Source organism: Thamnophis elegans, chromosome 16, assembly GCF_009769535.1.
Source record: "Thamnophis elegans isolate rThaEle1 chromosome 16, rThaEle1.pri, whole genome shotgun sequence".
In the NCBI taxonomy this organism is placed as follows: Eukaryota; Metazoa; Chordata; class Lepidosauria; order Squamata; family Colubridae; genus Thamnophis; species Thamnophis elegans.
In genome coordinates, this window is record NC_045556.1 from 24,682,003 (window position 1) to 24,699,446 (window position 17,444).

The following is a 17,444-nucleotide window of genomic DNA, read 5'->3' on the forward strand; positions in this document are numbered from 1 at the left end:
GTCGGAAGCCAGGCATAGGAAATTGACACCGCCAATAGAAAGGCCAAACCAGTCGAGCCCCAAAAGTGAGGCCAGGGGGTTCCGGACTATAATCAGGGCAGGGGGGCCTTGAACCGGCCCATATTGGACCAAGAAGGTACCGCAGCCCACCACGGGAATGGGGTTGCCCTGGTAGTCCCGGAGGTGACAAGTGGAGGGAGATAAGCGCCTCTGACAGAGGCGAGGGATAAGCTTCTTAGAGTGTCCCAAGAAATGATGGAGTGGGCCGAGCCAGTGTCCAGCTCCATGGTGCAGGGTCGGCCGTCGAGTAAGACGCCGAGATGCATCTTACCCCGATCCCCTGTGGCAGTTGAGGCAGAGTCCACCAGCCAGTCAGGAAAAGGACCCTCGGGTTCCGAGACAGTGTAGCACCCTTGACGGGCGGAGGAAGGGGTGGAGGCAGGTCGGCGGCCGCTAGGAACGGGCATCCTGGCAGCCCTCGGGTCCACAGCAGGAGAACTTGCTGGCCTTTCTTCCCGCACTCGCGGCACAGGGCGGAACGGAACCGGCAGGAAGAGCGAGAGTGGCAGCCTCCACAGCTGAGGCAGGCACCGGCATCCCTGAGGGAAGCAGCCCTCAGGTCACCCCTGACCGAGGGTCTTCTGGACCTAGTTGACAGTGGACGGAGGAATGAGGCAGCGAAGCCAAAGCAGATGGGGGAAAATGGCGGAGATCTGGTGTGGATTTTCCAGCCATTTCATAGGCTCGCGCCTCGTCCACAGCGATCTTCAGGATCAGCTCAGCGCGGGACAGGATGCAGCGATGGAGGTTGATGTCCTGTAGACCATAGATGAACTGCTCCAGGAGCACGTCATCGAGATCCACAATTCATAGTGGATCGCGGCAGCCCTCAGAGCAGCCACGTACTGACTAATGGATTGGCTGTCAGTCTGACTGCAGCGCCGGAAGAATTGACGGCGAGCATAGCGAGAAGGGGTAAGAAGACCTCGAAGCGTTCGAGGAACATATCCCACGATTCCGCCTCAGGACGGAACACGGCGAATGTAGAAGCGGCGGCAATGGCGTGTCACTCATCCTCGTCGCCAGTTTTAAATTCAGACAGACGCAGGAGAGGGTTCTTCAATGTAACCTTTTGTTCAACTAGGAAAGCTAACAACAACGGGAGGAGAACAGAACAATGCCCGCCTGATAGCTATTTATACTGACAGCTGTCTGGCAGGGAACCAACCGGGTGGCGGCATTTCTTCCGCCTCCGGCAGCCGCACTAGAGCCAATTGGATCTTCTTCACGCTCCAGCTGCGGTTGTTGGCTGCATCCGGGCAGTTCGAAAGTACGTAAAATGCAAGTAGAAAATTATGTGACCCGTCAAAACCGCGGTCCACTAAAGCGCGCCCGATCAAAGCGCGTACGTGACGTCATCAGCAGCGCGACAAATAAAATTAAAAATACATTAAATTAAAATTAAAATAAAATTAAAGCAAGCCGATTCACATAAAGGTAAGGGTTAGGGTTAGGGTTAGGGTTAGGTTAAGGGTTAGGGTTACGTTAAGCGTTAGGGTTAGGTTTAGGGTTAGGTTAAGGGTTAGCGTTAGGTTAGCATTAGGTTAAGGGTTAGGTTTACGGTTAGGTTTAGGGTTAGGTTAAGGGTTAGCTTAGGGTTAGGTTAGGGTTAGGTTTACGGTTAGGTTTAGGGTTAGGTTAAGGGTTAGGCTTAGGGTTAGGTTTAGGGTTAGGTTTGGGGGGTTTAGGGTAAGGTTTTCGCGTTAATTTTAAATTACCGCTCACAGCGTTTTCGTCGCGCTGTGATGACGTCACATACGTGCTTTCGTCGAGCGCGCTTTAGTCTACCGCGGATTTGTGGTGGAACCGAAAAATAGGAGCCATCTTTGATGAGAAGGTAACAGCGTTCCATGCGCCTTCAGTGTTGAGTCATGCCGGCCACAGGAGCATGGAGACATCTTCGGACAGCACTGGCTCTTTGGCTTTGAAACGAAGATGAGCATTTCCCCCTAGAGGTCGGGAACGGCTAGCACATGTGTGTGAGGGGAACCTTTACCTTTAAGGCTGCCTCTGCAAACCCCCATTCCCAAAAGAAGCAGGGGGCCTTGAGGTGTGTGTGTATGAGACATCCTTGAGGGTCCACCCTGAGGGCTTCAGCTACCTTTCCACAAGGCTAAACGTGGGCCCTTCTGCCCCCTTTCCTCCACAGGCTGCCTGATGGCCCAGCAAGGGTCAATTTTTGTTTCCCTGCCTTCTATAGAGTAAGCAGAACGGTGGCCTCTCTTTCCTTTTCCTGGCAGAATAGTTGCAGTGGTGCTTTTCTTCTCTCTCTCTTTCAGCTCTTCTTGACTTCTCTTGTCAGAGGGCCCAACGGCTCTGAGCTGCTGCTTCCCTTCCTTCCTTCCTTCCTTCCTTCCTTCCTCACCAGGCCCCACGCTGGACAGTGCATCCATTCATAGGCAGATGAAACTCACCCACTGGGGTCCCCTTATAGGAGAGGCTTATAGGAGAGTTATTCAGAAGAGCAGCAAGAAATAGGAAGGCAAGGAAAAGTTGCAGTATCAAATAGGAAGAAAAGATGGCAGTTAAAAGCTTGTGTGCACCAACAGTCTTTGCTGGGCCTCCCCTTTGAGGTGGCCAGGCCTCTTCCCAGCCAACCTGTGGCTAGTCAGCATCCCTGGCCTCCCGCAGGGAAGGACAACAGTTAGGGGATCTGCCTGGGGTACCCGAGCTTTCCAGCTGGGCTGGGCTATTTTCTCAGCAGGAGAGCAGATGATCCTGGCACAGCCCTTGTTGAGGGTGATGGGCGACTTTGCCCTTTGGCAGCCGAGGGCACCAGCAGAGGAAGAGGCCTCGGAAGGGATTCGGCGCCTTTGGAGAGGAAGAGGAGAGCCGGGCAAGGCCAGACATGGGTGCAAGCGAACATTTGGGCTTTCCCAGTGGAGAGAAGGAAGGCTTTTCTGCCCTCGTTGCGTCTCAGATGATGATACAGCTGCTCAGTTTCAGCCTGGAAGAAGGAAGGGGGCGGAGGATGTTTCTTTGGGGGTTAACCGAACTCTTCCATGGTGACGGTGATCATGTTGGCTCAGATCTTGACTCTGATTTAGCAATTGTAAGTTTAATTGTAATTGTAAGCTTATTATAGGCCGCCCTTTTCCCTGAGGGGACTCAGGGCGGCTTACAACTTGTGGGGAAGGGAATACAGACAGTGACATATAAAAACAGTACATAATTAAAAATAGAAACAACATTCATCATTCGGGTGGGGACAAATTACAATCTTTAACCCCAGGCCTGACGGGATAGCCAGATCTTGAGGGCTGTGCGGAAGGTCTGGAGGGTGGTGAGGGTACGAATCTCCACGGGGAGATCGTTCCAAAGGGTCGGAGCTACTACTGAAAAGGCTCTCCTCCACGTGGTTGCCAGTCGACACTGACTGGCGGATGGAACTCGGAGGAGGCCTAATCTGTGTAATCTGATAGGTCGCGAGGAGGTAATTGGCAGGAGGCGGTCTCTCAAGTACCCAGATCCACTACCATGTTTTGCAGAACAAATGAATTAACTTTGCAAGGAGACTTGGGGCTTCTTTAGCCCAGGGGTTTGGATGAAGTGGGCAAGGCTGGGTTGGGAAGGTCGGCGGTGCCTTAGACCAAATGGCCTCTGAAATGCCAGTCTAGGGGCTCTTCCTTTCCCTGAGGAAGATGAAGCAAACTCCTTGAGCGCTATATTGATGAAGGCTTTCAGTCGTCTAGGTGGAGTTGGCTGGAAGTTGAGTCATGGCAACTTGGTTTTCTTTTTTGGTTGGAAACGTTGGGTGCTTATCCTATTGACTTCTTCAAACTGTGAAACTTGGTTAAGGGACCCACAGATGTCCTCCATTTCTCACCTAATCTGGAGAGGCGGAGAGTCATTGGGCTGTAAATTTCCAACTCCTAAATCCTGAAGTGGGTTGTTAAGTGTGGCCTCTGGGGAACAAACTGCATATGTCTGGGGGCATTCAATTTTTTTATTACTGGTTCTGTGGGTGTGGCTTGTTTGGTGGGCATGGCTTGATGGTTCTGACAGTGGATGTGGCTTAGTCATGAGACTGGGTGGGCGTGGCTAACTTGCGGTCACTCTCAGCAAGGGGCACCTTGCCTGGCCTCTCCTCACCTCAAAGGCCTCAACGAGATACAATTTCCCTGTCTATTTATTTACGACTATTGAACTGAACATCCAAAATATACTATTTAATCCTATGCATATATGCCATATGTGTCTATATACATATTACATAGTATAGAGCGTGTATAGGCCCACAAAAAGATATATTATCTACTGTATATATGTATATGTACACACAAACACACACACACACACACACACACACACACACAGCTCTTCTAAAACTATACACATTCAATCTCACTGCATTTGGAAAAATCCAGAGTCCACTTTCTGCCACAAATTTAACTAAAACTTCTGTACATTAGAGCATTACACATGCCTTCAGATGTTCTTCCCTAGCTTACACATGACTGTTAGAGCCAGGAAATGTCATGGATTGAGTAAAATGTGGTGAAACTCACTTAACAATGGTCTTGCTTAGCAACCAAAATTTTGGGCTCAATTGTAGTCATAAATCAAGGACTATCACTGCCTTCCTCTGCATGGCTGCCTTGTCCTAGTAAACTCCTTCTCCTTTCTGGCAATTTTCCTCTCTGTTAGAGGCACCAAATAATCCAGACAATGTAAGGTTTCCTGCTGCAGCAGGGAGTGGGACTAGATGGCCTCCAAGGTTGCTGTGCTGTTTCAAAGCATCTTCTTTTATATATATATATATATATATATATATATATATATATATATATATATATATATATATATATATATATATATATATATATATATTTTATTCATTTTCACATTCCATTTTACAATCACTTATATACAGGGTATTTACTATAAGAAAAAAATATAAAAGAAAATAAAAAATAAAATAAAAAAGAAAACACAACTCATCATTCACAACCCCACCTGACACTTCCATCCTCCATACACCCCATCTACCCCCTCCAACTTTCCTTTCCTCCCTCTAACGCTCCCCTCCTACTTCCCTTTCCCCTCAAACCTTCCTTCTCCCCTTACTCCCAACACGCCCTCCTTGCATTCCCCTTACTCCTTCCTTACTCCTCCCTCCTCTTTCCCTCTACCTCCCTCCTTGGTGTATTCCTTTATTCAAGTGTTGTTTATTATAATCTGATAAAAAGTAAAATAGACCAAGGAAAAAAAAATTTAAAGAAAGAAAAGAGAAAAAAAAAGGAAAAAAAAAAAGAACAACCGTATATAAGTGCATTCTTGTTCTTATTGAGACTATGTTAACACCCACCCACCCACCCCCCAAAAATCCCCATCCCTACTCCTCCCGACTTCCCAGGGCCCACACCTGGCACTGCCTTCTATCTAAAGTATCTTATATTCATATGGATTAAAAATAAAAGTAATATATTAAAGGAAAAAAAAAACCAAAAAAAAAGAAAGAAAAGAACAAAGAAAAAAGAAAAGAAAAAAAAAAGAAACTCTTTGTGTTAAGCTCAGCCCCCATCTTTATATATGCTTAAATAGTGTAAGTCATTCTATCTATATTTATTCTCGTCTCTTGCTTCTTTGTTATTTACCCCGACCTCCTGTAGACTCTCCCATTCCTCTTCCTTAACCTTGTATTCAGATAAACATTTATCCAAATTTGTATAGACATCCATATACAATCTAACTCAAAAATAATCCCTTCTAGTAAAATTTAAGCAGCGTGGATCATTCCACATATTCAAATATTACTTTACAGAAGAATAATCAAACTTTCCCTTTCTTAACCTTAATTTCAAACAATAATTCAAAATAATCTGACCAAACTTTCCCTTCTTAGTAAGTTTAAGCAGCGTGGATCAAGTATTACTTTACACAAAATCAGTTTGCATTCTATCTTGAAATGATCCCGACCAGCTTTCCCTTCTAATAGGATTTAAACAACGTAAATCATTCCGCATGCATTTTGCCCTCATCCTTTGCTTCTCTGATATTTACCACTATCAAATTTATGCAGACATTAGTTTAAAATTTAGCTCAAAATAATTTCACCAAGCTTTCCCTTCTAATAAAAATTAAATAGCATAGATCATTCCACATATTCAAATAATACTTTCAACAAGAATCAGTTTACCTTCCGTTTTAAAATTATCTCATCCAGCTTTCCCTTCTAACAGAATTTAAACAACATAAATCATTCTGCATTCATTTTACATATATACATTCAGTATCACCCCACCAATATACGTAAATCATTCCGCATGCATTTTACCCTCATCCCTTGCTTCTCTAATATTTGCCACTATCAAATTTATGCAAACATTAGTTTAAAATCTAGCTCAAAATAATTTCACCAAGCTTTCCCTTCTAATAAAAATTAAATAGCATAGATCATTCCACATATTCAAATAATAGTTTCAACAAGAATCAGTTTACCTTCTATTTTAAAATAATCTCTTCAAACTTTCCCTTCTAACAAATTTAAACAGCGTAAATCATTCTGCATGCATTTTACATATATACATTCAGTATCACCCCACCAATAAATTCCGCTTTTTCTGCCGGAGAGAGGTCGCAAACCCGCATTCAGTCCACAACTTTGGTAAATATTTTAGAATGTCTAAATCCTCAAACTCCGCTTTTCTGCTTCTCCGAGGGAGGGGGAGCTACCCCCTCCATCTTGCAACCATGTGGTCTGTTGCTTGCCTTCTCCTTCGGCTTGTCTCTCCTCTTTTCCAAGTGGATCAGGAAGTCCCGCCTTCAAAGTCTTGTAATAGAAATCTCGAGCCTCCGAAACAGAATTGAGACGAAGTCTTTGATTCTCAAATGTGACTGTAATGCCGGCTGGGGCCTCCCATTTATATTGAATCTGATGATTTCTAAGCTCTTTAGTTAAAAAGGTATAGTCCCTTCTTGCCTTTAACATCTGGAAAGGTATTTCTTTGAAGACAATCAAGTCCTGGCCATCAACTCTCAAAGTATTATTGTAAAATTTTTGCATGATCGCGTTTCTGGATTCTTTTGTGGAGAAATATATGATTATGTCCCTCGGGAGCTGTCGCTGTTCCGCTACCAACGAGTTCTGGCGATAGATTTTCCGAATCTGCCAATCAAAGTTAAGTCCCGGGCTTCCCACCGCATGGCTGAGGGCTTCAACAAAGGTCTGTTTCAGATTCTCTTGCTCCTTTTCGCGGAATCCTCTGACTCTTATTGCGAATGCCTTCTTATTAAAGTTTATCATAACGAGCTGTTCTTGAGTGTCTCTAATTTTTTGTTGTAATATTTGAATATTAGTAGTCAAATTAGAATTAGCCTCCTCCAAACTTTCCAATTTATTCTCTATTTCAGCGGTATAATCTGACAGGGCAGACACGGCTGCAAACGTATTCGCCTTCATTTGGTCAATTTTAGACTTTAAATCATCATATAGCTCCAATACAAATTCCTTAATTTCTTGTTTAAAATCATTAACATTTGAAAAAAAAATTCCTGTGTTAAGAATTCTCCAGTAGAGGGCGTAGGAGACAAGGGCTGCGATTCCAGTGTAAATTCTTTAAGTTCCTTCACAAATTCTTTATGCACATTTGTAGAGAGACGCTTCGATTTTGACCTGGGTGCCATTATAAATAAACAAATAAACAGTGCTTTCGCTCCCCTCTGTTTCCAAAAAAACAAAAAAAATAATTATTTTGTTAAGGAGCAGTCTGCAGGAAGGTAAAACCGGCTACGTACATCCCCTATCAGTCACCAACGGAGAGAAATCGCCATTTTGAAGTCCATTTAAACAAAGAAGCCTCTAAGACAAATGGTGCTGGTATTTAAGATAGTAATAAAAGCATAAATCTCACAGGAGTGGGACCCGCCCGTATTAATCCTAGCTTCAAACAGCTTGCTTTGTCCTGGGGGGGGGGGGGGGGGCCCCCCCCCCGCCTGTCTGGGGCTGCAAAAAAAAGCAGCTGAGAAGAACTGGCTGGAGATAAAAGCTCCGCTCACGCTGGATCTAATCTCTGTCCACAGCCAAAAAAAAAGAGAAAGGCTGTGAATTACGAATAGACCCTAGCACACAGAGCTACTCCCTGCCCCTTTCTTAGCCAAAAAGGGGTGATATCTATGATCTTATTTAGATATACAGACCAGATCTCTGAGAGGAGCTCGGTTGAGCCCTCCTCGGCAACAGGCTCCGCCCCCCCGGATCGCCGTTTCAAAGCATCTTCTGAAGCCATGTCTAGTGCCAGAGTTTGTGGTGCTTCCTTCCTCTTCTTTCTTTCTTTCTCTCTCTCTCTCTCCCCTTCCTTCCTCCTTCTTTCTCTTCTCTTTCTTTCCTTCTTTCTCTCTTTCCTCTTTCTTTCTTTCTTTCTTTCTTTCTTCTCTCTCCCTCCCTCTCTCCTCCCCCCCAGTGGAAAGGGAAAGAAGCAGCTCACAGAAAAAGAATGTGTGTCAGAGGGGGGAGGGGGAAGGATCTATCTGATTGCTAATAGGCAACTAGTGACTTGAATCATTCAGCAACAGGTAAACCTCAAAAAGGGGCCGATCTTGTTTATTTCCAGGTATGCTTGAATTCTGTTTTTCTGATGAGACGCCATCAGCTTGGCAAGGAACAAAGACTCCTGTTTGCGTGCTCCTTCTCCAGGGACTCCCGCTATCATTTTCCCAGTTCACGCCACAAAACAGCAAGGCAGGGTTCTCCGCTGCTCCGGAACTTTCATTTTTTTTATATATTTTTTTTCATTTTCCCTTTATTTGTATGCCGCCCTTTTCCCTGGGGGGACTCAGGGCGGATCACAGTTCAAAAAAAGGGGGGGGGAAGGACAAACAATTTCTAACATAAAGACAATACATCATTATTAAAAACACAACAGTCACACAATTCGAGTGGGGTTAGAATCTTAACCCCAGGCCAGCCGGGACAGCCAGTTCTTTAGGGCGGCGCGGAAGGACTGGAGGGTAGTGAGGGTCCGAATCTCCACGGGGAGTTCGTTCCAGAGGGTCGGAGCAGCCACCGAGAAGGCTCTCCTCCGGGTAGTTGCCAGTCTACACTGGCTGGATGATGGAATTCGGAGGAGGCCTAATCTATGCGATCGTATCGATTTAGTGGAGGTAATTGGCAGTAGGCGGTCTCTCAAGTACCCAGGTCCAGTACCATGAAGGGCTTTGTAGGTGATAAGTAGCACCTTGAATCGCACCCGGAAATCAACAGGCAGCCAGTGCAGCTCGCGGAGGATGGGTGTTATGTGGGTGAAACGAGGTGCACCCACGATCGCTCGCGCGGCCGCATTCTGGACCAGCTGAAGTCGCCGAATGCTCTTCAAGGGCAGCCCCATGTAGAGCACATTGCAGTATTCCAGCCTAGAGGACACAAGGGCACGAGTGACTGTTGTGAGGGCCTCCCGGTTCAGGTAGGGACGCAACTGGTGCATCAGGCGAACCTGAGCAAATGCCCCCCTGGTCACAGCTGACAAATGATGTTCGAAAGTCAGCTGTGGGTCCAGGAGGACTCCCAAGTTGCGAACTCTGTCTGAGGGGCATACAATTTGACCCCCCAGCCTGAGAGATGGAACACTTGGCCAATTCGCGGGAGGGAAACACAGCAGCCACTCGGTCTTTTCTGGATTGAGCACAAGCTTGTTAACCCCCATCCAGTCTTTAACAGCCTCAAGACCCTGGCTCATCACATCCATCGCTTCGTTGAGTTGGCACGGGGCGGACAGATGCAACTGTGTATCGTCCGCATACTGGTGGTATTTTATCCCGTGCCGTCGGATGATCTCGCCCAGCGGTTTCATGTAGATGTTGAAAGAAGGGGGGACAGGACCGAACCCTGCGGCACCCCATACGTTAGGGGCCTAGGGGTCGATCTCTGCCCCCCGACTAACACCGACTGCAACCTGTCCGAGAGGTAAGAGGAGAACCACTGTAAAACAGCGCCTCCCACCCCCACCTCCCGCAGTCGTCGCAGAAGGATACCATGGTCGATGGTATCGAAAGCCGCCGAGAGGTCAAGGAGCACCAGGATGGAGGCGTGGCCTCCATCCCTGGCTCTCCAGAGATCATCGGTCAACGCAACCAAAGCGGTTTCTGTGCTGCAGCCAGGTCTGAAGCCTGACTGGAATGGATCGAGATAGCTGGCTTCCTCCAAGGACTGTTGGAGCTGAAAGGCCACCATCTTCTCAACAACCTTCCCCACAAAGGGGAGGTTGGAGACCGGACGATAGTTATTTAAAACGGCTGGATCCAAGGATGGTTTCTTCAGGAGGGGTCTCACCACCGCCGCCTTTAAAGCGGGAGGAAAGACCCCCTTGCCTGGCACAGCTGGTAACAGCAGCAGCAGTGGTGGCAGCAGAGGTTTCCAGGGCTCTCCACCGTCCTGGAACTGCGGCATGCCAGTAGCAACAGCTACTGCAATGCCGGTGGCTTCAGGAGACACTAGCCTGGTGGAGATGGAGGCAGCTGCGAAGCTTGCTGCCCCCGCCTCCCTGTCTGTGCCATGGCTGAAACGCTGGCAGCTTTGGGAGACGCTAGCCTGCTGGGGACAGGGCCAATGGCCTGCCAAGCTTCACAGCCATGCAGGCCGCTGCCCCTGTCCCCGCATCTCCTGAAGCTGAGGTGGGGTAAACATCAGGCGGGTGGGGTGAGCAACCAGTGATGGGGACCAGCTGGCCATCACTACTGGTTCTCCGCCCTCGGGGAAATGGCCGCCACTGTTTTGCGCAAATCGGTGCGAACCAATTGAATACCACCTCTGGTCTGGAAGACATATATGGGGTCCCCCTAACCAACTTGTTCAGGCTGAAAAAGCTACTTGGGTAAGCAGTGAAGCTTTTTAATCTCCCCCCCCCCCAAAAAAAAAGTCCAGATGCCATGACTCAGCATCCAGACCTAGGGCACTGCTAGCATCCGGTGCTCAGACCGAAACAGATAGGACCCCATATGCAGCCTCCCCTTTTTGTTGCCCTCAAGTCAGAGTTGCTGCCAGCCACTGCTTGGGGCAGACCCTACAGGTTTTTGGGCAAGTTTTTGGAAGTGGCTTTCCCTTGCCTGTTTCTTCCAAGACCTGAGAGATTGTGACTGGCCCAGAAGCTTTGAGCCTCAGGTGGGCTTGGGACGCAGGATCTGCTGGTTTTTAGCCTAGCGTCTTTAATCGCCACAGCACACTGCCTCTCCACATATGCACACAACGGTAATAAGTGTGGTGAAACCTTCATATTCTCTGCATATTTACTTATATGACTGACTTATGGTTGGGGGAATACAAGTTGAAAAAAGGGAAAAAGAAAGCCATAATACCAATACTGTACAAGGAGCCGAGATTCTCAGCCTTTTGCCCTGAGTGCTCAGCCAGAGAGATGACCTTGGAGAAGGTACCCGGAAGCCCTTAGATTGCATTAAACCCCTCCAGCAGGCAGGTCTTCTGCTGGCTCCTCCTTGACTAGCTGGACGGTCAGAGAGGGAGAGGAAGTTCAGGCAGGCTTGCAAGAGTCTGTGACTGGAGCCTCCGACAGCCAAGCAAAGTCCTGGTCAGTCTGGAATCAGTTTCCTGGTTCGGTCTGGCCGTTGAGGCTTTGATTTCCCAGGTGGCCTGGGATGAGCTTCCTCCCAAGGAAGTACCAGCCTCCTGTGCAGTCCTGGCAGTACCCCATCGAATCAAGATTCGGAAGGCTCCAGGGAGAGGCGGGGGAGGGGGCAGTGGTGAGCCCACACATAAAAATGCCATCCACAATGAATGTGGACAAATTTGTCCAGAATTGGTCTTCGATTTGGACAAATCTAGAGCAATCCCCAGGGAAGATTGTTGAGAAGGTAGTGGGACTACAACTTCAGACAATTCTACAGAAAATGGATTCCCTGATTGTCAGAGAGTTTGCAGCGTGACTACTGTGAGGAGATAACCCAGGAGCAAAGACAGCACACAGAGACTTAGACACTTAACAATGGTTTATATACAACATACAGACATATCCGTGGTAGCAAATACCTGACAAGCAATCAATCTTCTTAACACTACCTGGGTACGGGACAATTGTATAAGAAATAATAACAGTTAGTACCAATATAAATCTCAAATTTTTTCCTTCAATCAGTCCAATTTTGTTTCATTTTATCACCTGTGTTTTTAATGCCATTCACCCTTCAGGTAGCTCCTCGTTTAGCCCTTTTCTTTCCCGCTTCCAAAATAATCCTCCCTTCCCCCCTCCAAGTTGTGTTTTCCTGCTTCTTTTTTTAAAGTATTCGCATTGTTCGACTATTTTATTTGCAACAATTGTTTTCTCTCTTTGCATATTATTACAGCAACTTAATTTTATGATTCTTCTGTTACTTTCCTTGTTTCTCTAGCATTTCATAATTCCACCTAACTCACTTTTTTATACTTCCCACAAATGAAACACCACATGAAGTGTAATTCCCCCCCCCCCCCCCCTGGTCCAAGCAGCTTCCTGCCCTTTTCCTTTCGGTCCTTTGGAAGATTCACTTCTAATGCTTTTCTTGACTTCTGCTTTCTTATTGCCCTTGTGTCCTTCACTCATTCTCTCAAATTTCCATCATGAACTATCAAATCAATTGTGCTTTTAGACTTGCATTCTATTCTTTGCCACACATACATGTAATCAACATGTTTAAACCATGTATTTGATCAGAGCATTTTAATTCACATCTGCTACATCTGTCTCTTAGAATCACAGACATGCAATATATATTTTTTTAAATGACATTAATGCACCCCTTCCCCTTTTGGCTTGCAAGTCCAAGGGATGTACATGTGTGAAGAACATGGTGACAGCAGCGGCAGCTTTTTCACGGATCGGAGGACTTTTCGCCGGCCTCCTGGGAAGCGGCTGGCTGGCAAAGAAGCCTCCCAGCTAGCAAAGGAGAAATTTTCATTACCGGTTTGGTGAGCGTGGCTAGGTGGGGGTGGGGGTGTCTCATGTGACTGAGTGGGCATGAAAGTTGGCCAAGCTCACTCAGTCACATGACACATATCCCCCGCCCACCAAACCGGTAGTGAAAATGTTTGAAACTCACCACTGCTCTGAATGTGATGCTTGATTTGCGCAGCAGCTTCTTGAATGTCAAACAGATGTAAATCAGAGCGGAAACAATGCTATTCACTGTTGGTTGGAAACAGGTACCTGATCCTGTAGCCTCTGTCATTGTTGGCAGGCTAGATGCCCAGGAGGCTACCTGGGCATGGCATCCACTCACAGTCATCTCTCCCATTTTTGCACCCCCAGATTCTCCCCGGAGGCGGCTGTGGAGCAACTTCCAGATGCCTGGAGTCTCCAACTACACCACAATGATGCTGAGCCCAGATGGGCAGGCCTTGTACGTTGGTGCCCGCGAGATGCTTCTTGCTCTGAACACCAGGGCCTTCTCTCCCGGGCCCCAGCACCAGCAGGTCAGTCCGGATGCCCTGGTCACTGGGTCTCCTCTGCTTAAGAGGGGTAGTCAAAGGAGGCCCTGGGTGGTGTTTCTGACTAGCAGCCCCTAAGGGCAGAAGGCCAAGCTTTGGTCCGCAGGCTGGAAGGAGCAGCCATGCCATATTGGTAGAGGTGAGAACGCTCTTCCCTCCCAGCCTTCAACTGCGTGGCTTTCCTTGTCTGCCATCTCATTACACAGCCACCATATCTGAAACGCTGAGGGTGACGGGGAGGGTCTGGTTGGGGTTCTGCCTCCAGCCATTGCCTGTAGAAACAAGAAAAGATTGGGTTTGTGGCCGGCCTCGGGGCTGCCTCCGTCTCAGTGTCTGGACCTGGAACGGAGCCTGCCAATTTGCTCGAGATTGGCATTGCTTGGTGAGGTTTGAGGGGAGCACCGGTGAGTCGGCAGCTCAAGGAACCAGCCAGAAGCACTACAAGAAAAGGATCCTCCTGGAGAGGCCAGGTGAGTGATGGCAGCCTGCTTTCCTTCCTGCAGCTCATCTGGCACGCCGAGGAGGAAAAGAAACAGCAGTGCATCTTCAAGGGCAAGGACCCTCAGGTGGGTAACACCAGTCTTGGGGATAAACTCTGGCAAGAAGAGCAGGGCTCAATTCCGCTGGGAGTCTGGGACCCATCGGGACCTTGCCTCTTCCTCCCAGGGCAGCTCAAACCCAGCAGGAGCTGCCTGTGGCTGGCTGGTCCTGAGTGAAGCTGCCTCCTCTTCCTCCCTCCCTCCCATTGCAGAGAGACTGCCACAACTACATCAAGGTCCTCCTGCAGCTGAATGAGACCCACCTATACACCTGTGGGACCAGCGCCTTCAGCCCCACCTGCACCTACATTGTGAGGACCACCTCTCCCCCTCCCCTGCCCAGCCCTTGTTGTTCTCCTTTGGCTTAGCAAGGCCTAGCCTGAGGCCATCAGTAGTTGCAAATAGTTGGATGTTTTGTGGAACAGAATAATGAGGCTGACTTTATTTGCATTAGAACCGGTTTCCTTGTTACGCTTGTCCTGCCTATTATACATGAACAGACTCAGAGTTCTGAGTGCCCCCCTCCTCCAGAAAAGCTGAATGTCTTTAATCTAGTTTACGATGATAATCTTCAGAATAAGGAATGTTTTAGCCCCAGGCTGAAGTGAGTCCCTGCTGAGGGTTTTCACCCAGCCTGGGCGGGGGGAGGGAGGGATGGGGGGGGGGGGGAAATCAAGCACAGAGATAGTCTGGAGTCACTGCATGCAACTGCCAAAGAACCCAAACCCTCCCTCCCCGAATTCCTTGGAACCTTATCTAGTTGTTCCTTAGAGAGGCTGCCAGGCTGTCTTGTAGGCAGAACATGTGTGGTTGTTTGTGCCCGAAATCAGCCTTGTGCAGGATCAAGCCCTCTTCTTCCAAAGTAGTGGGAAGACCCAGCCTGAAGCCACCTTCCGGACAGCGCCCCTTGCCTTGCCCGCTGTGGGGAGAGGTGGGCACAACTGCCTGGCTCTGCAGCCTCCTCATGTGGGCTCCCTGCTAGAATTTGCATCCAGGGTCTTCCCCAAGACAGAAATTGCATGGAAGATCAGTTTGCAGGGCAGGAGAGAGGACAGATTGAAAATGGGGCTGTGCATAGTTGGGCAGCTCAGGCTGGTGGGGCTTGTGGGTTTGCCCTTTCCAATCAGTGACTTGCCAGTCATTGCCTCCTTCTCATGCAGAGCCTGCCAGCCTTCCAGCTGCAGCGAGACCCTTCGGGGCAGCTCTTGCTGGAGGATGGGAAGGGACGCTGCCCCTTTGACCCGGAGTACAGATCTACAGCCATCATGGTTGGTAAGGAGCTTGGGGGTTCTCGAAGAGGCCACCCTGGGTGCCTTCGGGTGGGGGGAGAGAGGCTGCTGCCTGCAAGGAAGGACAAATTCCCCTGGACTCATTGACCATGGACAATATGGGGGAGGGGATCTTCTGTCCACTCTTTTGGTGGGAAGATCCAGGTGGTGCAGGCAGGAAGCTTCCCATGGCCCTCTAATGGCTGCCTTCTTCTTTCAGATGGGGAACTGTATACAGGGACTGTCAGCAAGTTTCAGGGCAACGAGCCCACCATCTTCCGCAGCCTTGGCAGCCGCCCGCCCATCAAGACAGAAAGTTCCCTCAACTGGTTGCAAGGTGATGGGTGGATGGGAGGAGGGCAATGATGGTGGTACCTGGGGGTTGGGGGTGGGATTGACATTTGTACAGTGCTTAGATAACAACCCTGCCACTCAAGGTGGACAAGCACGGAGCAGGGCAGAGTGCTCTTTCCATGGACTTAGAGGTCCTTGCCTTTCAGTAGCTTTCCTAGATTCTCTTTGGGCTCTGATGTTGGATGTGGAGGTCTCTGCCCACTGGCTACTTGGGGCTTGGGGCAGCTCTGGGTGATCTTGGCCAGGTTTGGATGAGTCTCCACAAGGGCAACCTGTGACTGCTTCCTAGGTGGAGTCCCAGAGCTCTTGGCTCTTGCCACGAAGCCAACATGGCCAGGTCCATAAAGGTTCTAGGATTTGAGCAATTGCTGGATTCATGTGATTGCCGATTACCCTTCATTTTATTGCAGTCACATGTTTACAACATTGTTATCTTGCTTCATCTATTTTTTAAGCTGCCCTTAGTACTCTGTCAGAAAATTGTACCTAAACCATGAAGCATAAACATGAATTTAAATGAAATTAAAAAGCAGCCAGATTAAAAGTTGTAATTACAGCAGTTTTGAATTTGCTTGGGGCTCCCCTTCCCACATATGTTCATGTGTTATTCTGGCCAGGCATCTAATGCCAAAGACGCCACTTTGCAGAAACTGCTGTACATATTAGGAACAAACCTGCTGGAAGTTGTTCAGATTAGGCATTTCCAAGTCTTTGTTTACGGTGAGGAGCTTGCAACATCTTGAATCCCCAGGGACAACGCTTGGATCTTTTCGTAGACTTTTAGGCATTCAATACCATCATTCCAGAAATTATTCACTCTAAACTGATTCGGGTTACTGAGCCTGTTCATATTTGTAGTTGGACTATCAGCTTTTTGAGAGCTAGGAAGCAGCAGGTGAAGCTACGGAAAGTCACATCAATCACCAGGACAATTAGCACAGGTGCCCCTGAGGGCAGTGGGCTCTCTCTCCATTACTCTATTCTCTCTATATATCAGTGACTGCATCTCGAAGGATCTCTCGGTTAAAGTAGGGAAGTTGGCAGATGATACAACAGTCACTGGCCTCGTTGGGGACGGTGCTGAGTCTGCATATAGATGGGAGGTTGAAAATCTGGAACTGAACATGCTTAAAAGTTAAAAAGAGTGGGCTGCTGCGGGTTCGCACGGGTTCGGGTGATCCTCTAGCTGAGAACCTGCCCAGTTCGGCAAACTCTTAAATCCCACCAATGGCTAGCCCTCCCCACCCTCCCAGGAGTCTCCACGTGTCTCCTTTGGGATGCTAGGTAAGTACAGGGCCCGGGGAGGGTGAAAAACGGGCCTCCTGGAAGTTCTGGAAGGCCGTAAAGGGGCCTGTTTTTGGCCCCTGGAGGGCATCCGGAGCTCGGGGAGGCCATTTTCACCCTCCCAAAGGGTCGAGGAAAGCCTCCGGAGCCTGGGGAGGGCAAAAATGACACATACACACCCAGCCGTGGTGCAGAAGGCCGACTAGGCCATGCCCACCATGGTCATGCCCACCCAGCAACCGGGCAGAGAACGCCTTGCTAAAAGCCCTGAAGCACCCCCCCCTACCCCCTCCCCTCAAAACTGTAGAGATGAGAGTGGATTTTAGGAGGAGCCTTTCTATTTTACCACCTGTTACTATATTCAACAGCATTGTATCCACAGTAGCCGCCTCCACATTTTGGGGTTCTGTAATCTCTCAGGATTTGAAATGAACATCTAACATTAGAACCATCCTTAAAACAAAGAAGATCCTTCCTGCATCAATTCAGGAAATTCAGATGCCCCAGGAGCTGCTGATAGAGTCCTAT

At 48.4% G+C, this 17,444-nt stretch overlaps 1 protein-coding gene across 3 annotated transcripts in view; it reads left to right on the plus strand.

The window, feature by feature from the left end:
* The window catches only part of SEMA4B (semaphorin 4B), a 41,764-nt gene that overhangs the window by 12,216 nt on the left and 12,104 nt on the right, over nucleotides 1-17,444 (plus strand). For all 3 annotated transcript variants that reach the window (XM_032232550.1, XM_032232548.1, XM_032232549.1), the window contains exons 2-6: nucleotides 13,293-13,456; nucleotides 13,975-14,037; nucleotides 14,223-14,321; nucleotides 15,171-15,282; nucleotides 15,499-15,615. In XM_032232550.1, coding sequence (XP_032088441.1) covers nucleotides 13,328-13,456; nucleotides 13,975-14,037; nucleotides 14,223-14,321; nucleotides 15,171-15,282; nucleotides 15,499-15,615 — 520 coding nt within the window. In that variant the 5' untranslated portion in view covers nucleotides 13,293-13,327. The remainder of the gene's footprint in view (nucleotides 1-13,292; nucleotides 13,457-13,974; nucleotides 14,038-14,222; nucleotides 14,322-15,170; nucleotides 15,283-15,498; nucleotides 15,616-17,444) is intronic.